General features: G+C 36.6%; 1 protein-coding gene across 1 annotated transcript in view; it reads right to left on the bottom strand.

Annotated features, from left to right (window-relative positions):
* Window positions 1-1,672: 1,672 nt before the first annotated feature.
* BST1 (bone marrow stromal cell antigen 1) overlaps window positions 1,673-11,937 on the bottom strand; it is a 12,095-nt gene continuing 1,830 nt past the window's right edge. Inside the window, exons 2-8 of the mRNA XM_009082905.1 lie at window positions 9,833-9,962; window positions 8,672-8,807; window positions 8,112-8,194; window positions 7,431-7,507; window positions 3,869-3,961; window positions 2,224-2,310; window positions 1,673-1,736 (exon numbers count right to left, since the gene is read on the bottom strand). Coding sequence (XP_009081153.1) covers window positions 1,673-1,736; window positions 2,224-2,310; window positions 3,869-3,961; window positions 7,431-7,507; window positions 8,112-8,194; window positions 8,672-8,807; window positions 9,833-9,962 — 670 coding nt within the window. The remainder of the gene's footprint in view (window positions 1,737-2,223; window positions 2,311-3,868; window positions 3,962-7,430; window positions 7,508-8,111; window positions 8,195-8,671; window positions 8,808-9,832; window positions 9,963-11,937) is intronic.

An 11,937-nucleotide genomic window follows, 5' to 3' on the forward strand; every position in this document is an offset into this window, starting at 1 on the left:
TACCAACACAGATGGAAAGGAAGGGGTGGATGCTCCCCTGCTTACATACTGCAAGTGTTATGTGGTAATACTGCAGAACTGGTGTGCTCATCCCTTAGCTGCAAGGAAAAAGACATTAATGGTTTCCATAAGCCTTCTCATCCAGGTTTCCTCAGCTGAGGAATGTACCCACATCACAAAACTTGGAGGGAAATGGTTTAAAATCTGGGAGAGAAGAAAAATCTTCTGTTAAGAGCTCACAATATTATATTTTGTAAAGTCCTGTAAAGTGATTTTTTGTCCACTTTATTAATCCTTGTCACCATGTTCACAGCTATGATTTTGAATGGCACAACTGTATTTTCCTTTGACACGTGAACAAAATCCTTACCTTTCAGTGGCAGAACAAGGAAATCCTATTTTAATCCACCATGCAAGTGAGATCTCATAACAAACAAAATCCTTAATAGGACTTGAAGCCTGTTCTATGATCTACTGCCTAGAAGTAGTCTGGAGCTATCAATGATAACTACATAACTTCTGGTTTTGTAACACATTTATAGGTTGGTGCCAGGACATAGTTTGTAGCACATTTATAGGTTGGTGCCAGGACATAATTTGGGTGTAAAGATAAATGTTGCATGACAAGATGAGCCAAATTTTTCAGTGACCAGCAGGAGAAGGAATGGAGAATACTCACTTTCTCTGTAAGGGTGTATTAAAATCTGAGCATATGTTACAGAAAGTGATATACATCTGTACTGCAAGAAGCACTACTGCTCCATGTATTAAAATCTGAGCATTTGTTACAGAAAGTGATATACATCTCCTTTTCTGTACTGCAAGAAGCACTACTGCTCCTCCCCAGTGGCAGAAGTTATCAATGCAATATTACACAGGTATTAACACACGAAAGAGTTGCATGTGCTTAGGGAAGAAAGGACAGTAGGATTATATCATGCAGCATTCCAAACTGTGAAGAAGTTTACATATTTGGATGTTCAAGTATCTTATGTGCAACTATACAGGCAGACTAAGAAACCTAGTCACAATTAAAACCAGTAATCTTTACTGTACATTCACTGAATGAATTTATATAATAAAAAACAATATGGCTAGGAAGGGTAACAATTAAAACTTGGGAGTGATGCTTGTTAATTAAAACAGGTGTGTCTTGGATGTAATCTGTATCTGTGAAGGTAACCTGCTGGCCCAAAGTAAATATACTGAAATATAGAAATTGGGTTTCACACAAAGATGGAAGATTAAAAAGAAACTCGCTCAAAATTTAGAACCAAAAGTTTCAGTAGCTGGAGAAATGCCCATAGGTTTGTTGCCATTTGACCTACAATTTCATTATTCAAGGACCAATATTGCTGAAAGCAATTTCTAACTTGTAATAGATTTTGCATCAGAACAGTGATATGTACAAGCTTTGTTCATACCACCAGTGATAGACAGTGCTATCATGTGATTGATGAGGACACATTAATGCTTAATTTTGAACAGCAGATGCTCACAGACAATTGTGCACAATTTGTAAACAGAAACCGCTCACTCAGGAAGTAATAAATTAGATAATACTGTGTGTTGTGTATGGCTGATATATAATAGATGGAATCTGCTGAACTGTTGACTTCAGCATTATTTGTTTGGTTGTAATGACACTGAGGATGGATTGAGCTTCTTTTACTTACGATGAAAGGGCACACCTAGAATCATCAGGATAATCCAGGCAGAGTAAGAACATTACTGGCCTGTAAAAATATAATTTTATTTAGTATCTTTCAGGCAGAAAACTGAGGAAAACCAATGAAAAAAATGAAACTAACTCATAGTATTATTATCACTTTTAAACTTGAATTCAATTTAATTTATCTTACAATCTATAGGAATAACTAGAACTGTGATTCCTACTATGAATAATTAGAAATTCTGCAGACATCCAATGGTGTTTTTAACTGCTGTTTAGATTTTCAAACCAAGTAAAGATTTTACAGTGAAGTGGAATACATGAGGACATCTGCATCTGACACTGAGTATAATGCCCTCCTTAATTATACAAGACATAGTGTTTTGCTCAATTCAGAGACAAAAAATAAGCTGAGTCTGAAAAATATGACATCCCTCCAACATATCAGTCTCTCCTGAAGACACAACATTAATGGCATTTAAGTGTTGAAAAGTAAGAATCGAAATAGATCAGGTGCTTCTGCACCATATTAATGAAGGATTTTCACTTACTTGTAATTGTCAGTGCAAGTGACATCAAAACCAAGGGTCTCCAGCCTGTTTTCTAATACCTTTACACTATGAGTTCCACAGGAATCTCTGTGAGAAAGGATTTTAATATTATTGCAAGTCTTTCATTATTATAATTTCCTTCCTCTGAACCTGATGGATTAGTAAAGTAAATCCCCTTTACTTTGCCTCTTCTATATTCCATAACACTTCCAGAAGAATGGTGTACATTGCTATTTAAAATCCTTCATTTGCTTACAGTCATTTCACATTTTACACTTAGTTTGAAGAGTCTGGAAGATTGTCTTCAGCCAGTGTAGCATTTTCAGATTCTATTAACCAATAATCCCATATTTAATATTTGTCTAGACAGAAAAAGAACAAAATAATTTTGTAAAATAATAAGTGTTCTATTTGTAAAATTCTTTGGCAACTACTTAGGCAGTGCTGAAGTTGATGCCACCTGCTTTTACAGAGTAAGTTGTTTTATAATGAACCAGAATTATTCTTGTTATTTGAGGTTTGTTCTCTTTCTTGAATATTGAGCAATAGAAAATCACAAGGAGAAAAAAAACCCAGAAACAATCCTAAACACAGCTTCTGGCACTGGAATAGGCTGCCCAGGGGGGGAGTGGGTTCACCATCCCTGGGGGTTTTTAAGGGGAGACTGGATGTGGCACTTAGTGCCATGGTCTAGTAACCACGGTAGAGTTGGACTTGATGATCTTGGAGGTCTTTTCCAATCTGGTTGATTCTATGATTCTGTTTCTAGTATTGATTTTTTTAAGTTGTGGTCCAATTAGCACAAGAAAGTTGAGCATAAACCTACTGAGACTTCTAAATTTGCACCAAAAATAAACTAAGGCCAGTGCTACTTATCTGCTGGTGAGTAAATATTCATGACTAAAGAAATCATATTGAGACCAGCAAAAAAATTGTAAAAAGCAATTAATAAGAATACCAAATATTCATGACTAAAGAAACCATATTGAGACCAGCAAAATAATTGTAAAAAGCAATTAATAAGAATACACAAATATTCTGTTGCATTCATTAACTGAAAGACAGATTGGACTGATCTGTTTGATTTGTTTATTATTTGTTTGTTTGTTTAAATTAAATAACCAGCAAAATTAGACATTTTTAAACCTTACATTTTATCACTGGATTAATTATTGAGAGACAAGAATCCCCCTGTTTGTATTTATCTGCTTCTACAAATTTTCAAACTGTTAAAATAGGTAAAAATGAAAAGAATGCACTCATCAAACTGAAAGAATAAAATAGGTAAAAATGGAAAGAATGCACTCATCAAACTGAAAGAACTATCTCTCATCAGCACTTAATATGAAATTCAGATTGACTCTTAGTAAAACTGCATGTGCTGTATCTTCACTCAGGGTCTGAGATACACACATCTAACAAGGAGTGGACTTCAGATCTAATATTAGAATTTATTTATATTTTGCCTAATTCAGATATTTCTATACTTTTTGGGAATGGCAGGTTGTTCCTTCTGTGTTCATCAAAGCATCCAAAACACTTTAGTTTAGTTGTTTTGCAAATATAATCAAACATAAAGATAAGGTGAAATTTTAATAACAGGTTCGAAAGAGGAAATTAAATTTTTTTGGAAGATGTAACTTACCTATCTGGTCCTTCAATATCATCCACAACCCAAATCATGATTTGGGAGATTTTGTCTTTCTGGAGATTAGGTATTTCATAGTCTGCAAAAAAACTGATTCAAGAAAAAAATTTCAGACCTATAAAGAATATGAAAATTAAATAGTCAAGAAAAAAATTTTAGAACTATAAAGAATATGAAAATTAAATAGTCTTTTTCTCCTTTGCAATAATGAAGGCTCTGATCCAGCTGTAGGATATGGGCTTGCTTGACTTTATTATATCTTCTGATTACAATCAGACTCAACACAGAGTAGAAAAATCTGATTCACATTCTGAATGCCTTCAAAGGTCAAAGGCATTTAAAGATTTGTTTTATTTTAGAACTATAAAGAATATGAAAATTAAATAGTCTTTTTCTCCTTTGCAATAATGAAGGCTCTGATCCAGCTGTAGGATATGGGCTTGCTTGACTTTATTATATCTTCTGATTACAATCAGACTCAACACAGAGTAGAAAAATCTGATTCACATTCTGAATGCCTTCAAAGGTCAAAGGCATTTAAAGATTTGTTTTAACATTCATCTTAGAGGGGCTCAGCTGAAAAAAAAGTTACAATTTGAGGTGAACCAGAAGGAAGTTAACTTTTAAAAATACAAAAACAGTACAAGAAACATTTGATACTTAGTCAAAAAAAAAATAAAGGAAAAGGGCACGCTTGTAGTTATTGCTTTCACAAAAATAGTACAAAAAACATTTGATACTTAGTCAAAAAAATAAAGGGAAAAAAAGGGCACGCTTGTAGTTATTGCTTTTAGACACAATTTTGCTTTAAATAAATAAATAAAAACAGCCACAAGACAAATATGTTTTTAGGTACACAATGACAGCAATAGGAACATGAAGTATTTGTCTAGGATATGTAAGGCCAAAAAGGAGAAATTTCTAGACATGTCCATCCCCAAGCTAGGGAATCCTCCACTTTATTGCTTTGTATAAATGTGACTCTGATAGGTATTTAAATAACAATTAAAACAAGATAATAAAATGGCAACTTAATCATAGAATGGCTTGGGTTGAAAGGGATCTTAAAGATCATCTAGTTTCAATCCCCCATAATGGACAGGGACACCTTCCACTAGATGAGATAGCTCAAAGCCACACCCAACCTGGCCTTGAACACTTTCAGGGATGGAGCATCCACAGCTTCTCTGGGCAACCTGTTCCAGTGTCTCACCACCCTCACAGTTAAGATTTTCTTCATAATATCGACTCTAAAGCTGCCAAATTCAAAGGATTATTTTAATGTCTGTAAATTGCTTTTTGTTTGAGATGCAGCTATTTCAAAGCCTCAGATTTCTACCCCTTGCAGCAAGATGTGCTGCAATGATTCCCCTCCTCCCCCAAAAAGCTTAAACAGGCTGTGTCCACATGGAATGCTTAATCCCAGTCTGAGCCTAGAAGTGTGCTCTAATTTAAGACCCCTATCACAGATCGTATATGTCACTATGAGGACTGCAGTGTTTCTGAGCCACTTTAAATGCTCTGAGACCCACACAGAGTAGAAGGGACTGTTAGTAGTCACCTCCTGGATGAGACCAGCAAACCACTGCTCTGTCTTACTGGTGCCTTCAGGCAAACTACTGGGGCTCTGGCGTGGAAGCACAAGACATGTGGTGATTGCTTGTGTCTGTTGGTGGTCAGCCAAGGCTGATTCATGAAGTTAGCTAGTTAATTTAAACTACTGGAGAAGTGGAACATGAGGAGGTAGATACCAACAATTGCCTTCTTTGGTCAAGTCTGGTGTGGCAGTGGCTAATCAGAGAACAGAAGCAGCAACAGCAGGTTTGCCTATCTCTCCATGGTGTCCAAGCCTGTCTTAAACATATAGTGAAGATATAGCCAAAAAAAATCATTCCAACTACTTTTAACTCATTTGCTCCTTTGTGCATAAGTTATTGCCAGGGGGAAAAAAAAAAAAAGCTTCCTCCAAAATTTGGAGAAATCTTTAACTAGAGGAGGCAGAAACTGTGGAGGAACACAACTGACTTCAGCAAAACCAGTTTTTGAACTGGCTAATATTATTAAAGAAGTCTGCCAACTAAATTCATATTGTGTGAATGAGCAAGGTTATTTGGCAGTGAAATTAGTAATAAATCTTAACTGAAATGGTAACAGGTGACTTAATGATGATTTAAGTGCACAAATGTTAACACTGGATAAACTTTGAATGTGGTTTTGAAACACTTGAAAACAGATCAGAGAGATGTTTAGGAAAGCAGATCTTTCACATTAACTTCTGCTATTAATGATTCAACTTTAAACCTCTTTCAAACAAGATCTCTTAAACAAATTCAGTTATAAATGGACCAGAAGATACACAGCAAAGAAAAGAGATGGAGTAACTGATGCTGTTTTTTCTTGGCACGTTATGTTCCAGTGGTGATTTCAGTGGTTATGATACCACCAGACAGGCAACCCAAGGAACTGGTGGAATCAATTTATGTGTAAGAGTTTTCTGAAATAAGGAATTTATACTGGCTTCTCGGCATTGTCCTGCTGCCAAGTATTACCATCAGCAGAAGACCCCAGATGAACACCTGACCAACCCAAGGACACTGTATGAGTCTTTATGATTAACTGAAAGCTGTGTACAGAGATGGGCCTTCTGGGGGACAGAGATAAATAGGTAGTAGGTATTTTGGAACAGATGGTTCTTATTTCTCTCCTATCCAGAGATAAAATTAACTTTTCAATGACCATTTTTATTCCTCAGTGAACACACAGGAAGAAGATCTTTTGTTTGGGTTTTTAAAAGATGGGTTTTTTAAATCTGCCTTTGAGAGGACAGCTGCTGACGTAAGTAAAGATGTCTTTTCCATCAAAGGTAACCAGTCACCACAGCCACACTCAGTAAAAGTTTTTAAGGGTGTGCTTTTACAGTAAATTTTAAATGTAAGGTTAGATGAACTTCTGCGTATTCTTACACTTGTGAATCAGGGAAAATACATCTGTCCTTAATATACAATGAACTAATGAGAAGAGGAAGCTACTCTTTGCTATTATCCTTCTCAAGAAGCTTTTTTTGCTTTCTTAAACCATAATGGATTTCAAACTGTCTCCACTCTCGATCATGGAGAAATAGCAGGACAAAGCACTTTCCCTATAGAACTAACCGAGTTTGCTCTTAGGCCTGACAGAGGCTACAGTCCTTGTAACAATATCCTCTCCTTGAAGATGTCCCTGAATAGAAATTTTGTAACACTCATCTTTTCGAAGACCTACATATGTTGCCACAGTGTGCTGGCTGACTTGAAGGCAGCTTTCGAAGAGCATTCATACGACTTGCCACAGCAGTTTGTAAAATGCAGGAGTCAAAAAGATTGTTTCCATCCATTTCATATTCGTTCATACACCTAGGGCAATTAATAGTTGTCCCCACAACTCAGCAGACTTTGATGCAAGAGGCTCTTTCAGCTATGCTTCCCATGCTTTGTGCAGCAGAAGACCCAAACAACTGGTTAACCCTTTTTTAGTTCGTAGTCATCAGACTTTGTATAGATAAATAAGTTGGTTTTCTTACCCTGGATATGGATAAGCTCCTCCAACTGCAGAACCATTCAACAAGACATGTATCACCCCAGAACTGTGCTGTGCATACTGCAATACATAACAATTTTTTTCAGAACTCATCTTACTGATTTGCCTTATGACTTGGTATTTTACTGCAAGCAACAAGGGCCAAGGAAAATTTTACCAAGAAGAATATCAGAACTGTGAAAATAACACTAAACTAGCACCCTAGCAGGTCACTGTAGTAGAAAGGACAAGAAGTAAACAGCCAATGCAATAATTCAACAGATCTTCTCAGGCTATTTTCTCACATCTATAAATAGTTTCCTCAGCACACAAAGAAAGCATTTTTGCACTCTGTGTTGGGTTTGATCTGTGAACAAAGGGATTCCACCAACCATCAAATATCACTTAGGACCTGTAATCAGTAGACAATTAATGCACTTATTGTGCTTAGTGTATACTTTATATTAACAAAGGCAACACAGAATTTTAACACATTATCTAGCTAAGGTGAAAGTTAGGTTCCTCTTGCTAAAGCACTACACGCTGTCTAAAACAGTGTATTTCCATCAGAGGAAATAATCTAGTGCAGCTACAGGTTTAAATCTGTTTTGAGCCAGCAATGTTTTCCTGAACCACCCAGGTCACACTCACTAATGTATGAAGTCAGCACTAATGAACTATTTACAGTGGTTGAGGCCATCCTCCAGAAAGATTCCACCGCATTGTTTTCACATTCCACTGTGGTAGGGCAGGATTCATAGTCCAGTCCTGTAGGAAGGCATGTGATTTGTGCTATTACAGAGATGATAATGACTGTAAAAAGTGACTTTAGAAAGGAACTGAATATATTTGCACATTACACACTGAACATACAAGATGGTTTGACATAATGCTGAAAGCTGTCCGTTGTATTTTTTCAATAATTTTTCATCCCTTGCAGTTTAAACAAACAGTGACATTGTATGGATTCAATAATTTGGCTAAAATGGCTCTAATTCTATTCCTGGGATGCAGAGAGCTGTGGATTCAGAGGACTGAGAAGGTGGTTTATCTCCATTGCAGCACTGTTTAGATTTCACTGTGTTCTCCCATGACTGCAATGTTAAATATTCACAGAGAGAACGAGATAGTGAAGCCATCCCTGATTTTTCACAGGGTAAGAGCAAAATTAGCTCCTCCAGAGCAGAGTAGTTGGTCTCCATCATGGTTTACAGACAGATGTTTAATATAGCACTATTGTCTTACCAGCACTGTTTGCCTGCCCACACCAGTTTAGAAAATCTCCAACGAAGCCAAACAGAGTATCAGCCAGAGACATGTAGCGACGTCCTTTGTCAGCAAAGCTGTTGACTAGTAGCTGATTATTTTCCCAGAAGAGAGACTATATAAAAATAGGGAAAAAAAGAGAAGAATTGTACCAACACTTGGGCATGGACCCAATGAGATTTTTGGGGTGTTGAAAACAGTTTAAAACATGGTTTAGTATTTCTTTGAAAATCAAGCTAATAAATAGAAATGTTAGCTACCTCTTTAGAGGAACAAAGATTTTATTTTACAAAGCTGTAAATTTTGATCACTAGAGACTTGAGGGACACTTGTACCTTGATGGGAAGGGATATAGGCCTAATTTAAGCACAGTTAGGGCTAGCTTGGCCTGCCTCAGTAGATAGATTTAGGAAAAAGAGAAAAAAGAAGATGACTGATACTTATAAGCTAGATATATGTTACCAGAATCCTCTCACATTGCTATGTTGGTTTATGGTGTGAAAAAAATCATATGTCTAGCTGTTATTTCTGTGTTTGTGAAACTCTTTCATGAATTAAGCTATGTTGACAGGAGTATTTGTTGATTTAGCTTGTATCATTTAGAGATAAGGAATAATAGTGCTGAAGGAAAAACTGCTTTAAAGCAGAACATGTCTTTTGTACTTTCACAGTTCTCTGCAATTGCCAGCACATCAAACCCTTCCTGTTTCCTGGCATATAGCAGCATCCTAGCTCACTGCTGTTTATGATTGTTTAACATGTCAGTGTTTAACATCTCATTGCCATGAGACTTGACTGTGAGGTTTGGAAGCAAAAAATGATAGCAGGCAAAGCCTTTGCAGGCAGAGCACCTAACTTGAGGAAAAGTAGAAGCTCAGGGACTATCACAGAGTTCCCGGCACAGCAGGAAAAATGGGGGATCTATGTAGTATGAAAAGAGAAAAGTTGCTGAGAAGTTACTGAATAAAATAAATGGAGCCAAAATGCATGGAAAAATCAAGTCTGAGCCTAGTTTGTAAACTACAGAGACCGAAAAGAATGACTCATGAGTCGGCCACAGAATGACTCTTGGTCAATTTTGAACTGTGTCACGGAAAATCTGTCGGATGTCAGAGGACTGTTAACTTTAGTAATCATTACCTTGTTAGGTGGAATTTTGTGCAATGACAAGTTGATGTATAATTCATAGTCCTTAGGTAGAATGCTGCAAGGATCCTTGTTAATGAATGCATTTTTAAATGCTTCCCATATCTCTGAACAATTCTTCTCACTGCAATAATTGAAACAAACAAATAGCAGAATTGTTTTTTTCACAGCAGAGCAAGACAGCAAGTTTTTCCCAACTTCTTCAAATTCCCAAATAAAAATCCCTATAAGTAAAGTCAGGGTGGTAGAAAACTTATAACTCAGGAAGAACATATAGATCTTGTATTTTTCTGACCCATAACTGCAGCAGACTAGGAAGAAGTAGCAATGAAAATATTAGCACTTACAGTGTGGAATTAGAAACATAGTAATTCAACAAAAATCTTGGTAGATACATTATACATAGTAAGATTGCTATGCAGCACTGTAGAAATACTAAAGAAAACCTCTTTGAATATTTCCAGATTCAAAAAGCCATTTCAATTAAACCACAGCTAAATCTGCACAACATATGCAAAGCTACTGGAATGTAAAATTACTCTTAAAATGTCAGATTCAAGTGCAGGAGGAGTTACTAAAAATTCTCGATGGCTGAATAATGGTTTTAACAAAGAGATGCCTAATGTGGACAGGGCCTAGGACTACAGACCTTTCCCTTGCTGGAACGAGTATGGTGACCAGTGACTGTGTGGAATCACACGTGTCATAGCTCTAAGCCTCCCTGATGTAAGTAAAAAAGGAATTCCTACTTTCACCACTTTCCCACAGTGCCTTCCCCACATACGCTGTGACAATGTCTATGCTGGGAACACTCTGCACAACAGGATCATTATTTTATGTGCATGCAGCATCCCTAACATGAACAGCTGCAATTGCAAAGCTCTAGCTCGAACAACAGTAGTCCTGATAAAACCTGTGGCCATTAGAGTGTTTTGCTCATTTAATGTCATTGGCAGACAGCAGGGTTTCTGCTGGCACAGATTCTTTAATGAGCTGCCTTGTGACGCTGAATGCTGCAGACACTTTAAAGGACCCTGTACTTCCATGCAGGAAACAGATCACAGATTCTCTTACAGCAATCTCCGGTCGTGCTTCCAACAACTAGATAAAATATATATAGTAATCAGAGATGGATCTTGATCTGAAAATTTTCAGTGATGCAATATGATCCTTGATAAGTAGTTGCAAAGTTTAAATAGGCTTACTTGACAAAGCACTTGCACCCCATTTCTGATTTCCAGCTGTTATACTTTAGCTTCTGACAATTGTATATACTTATGTCTCATTCTGCTGAAGAGCTTTCTACTCTAAACACTCATTCATGCTAGTGCTTGTAAATTATGGTCAGCTGAACTTTTAACATCTTGACAGTTGGATCCCAGTAATTTTCCAGTTAATTCACATATTGGGGTTTTTTTTCCCCCATGACTTATTCAGGTTTGAACAGCTTGTAAATGAAAAGGATTACTCTGCTCTGATACTCCAAACATCTTAGCTGGTAAAAATACCTTTTAAAACTACAGGGTGGGGAAGGACTGCAGTTCAGGACAACTCCTTTCAATCTCAATAGACACTAATAAGTCATACTAGATTTATTTCATACTAGTCACTTAAAAAGGAGTGTTTTCCAAACTTCCATGATATACTACAAATAAGCAAATATGGAGAAAAAGCACTACAGGAACATTTGTGTTATACAGCACAGTCCTATAAGAAGATTTCAGCTATGATCTTCAGTCTACATGGCCACAGCATTTTGTAAAATGTCTCTTTTAGCTGCCACTTTGCATCTTCTATTTTAATATATGGCAAAGCTTTTCTTATGCTTCTAGAAATAGCTTTATGTTTTAACAATGTTGGAGGGCAAAGACATGCTTTGCTAGCTTCCTTTGTGTTAACAAAGTATTTTTTGAAAATTATTGTATGTGCACATAAATTCAGAAGCAAAGCCTATCCAGGTGGCCATGCTAGCCTGGGGGCAACTGAAAAAACAGACAAGGAACAGAAAGGGCTATAAATATTTAGATTATCTGTTTTGTACCTGTGCAATATGAAATTTCCATTTGGTTTAGATTGCATTATATGCTTATAGACCTAAG

Source organism: Acanthisitta chloris, unplaced genomic scaffold, assembly GCF_000695815.1.
Source record: "Acanthisitta chloris isolate BGI_N310 unplaced genomic scaffold, ASM69581v1 scaffold8269, whole genome shotgun sequence".
Lineage (NCBI taxonomy): Eukaryota > Metazoa > Chordata > Aves > Passeriformes > Acanthisittidae > Acanthisitta > Acanthisitta chloris.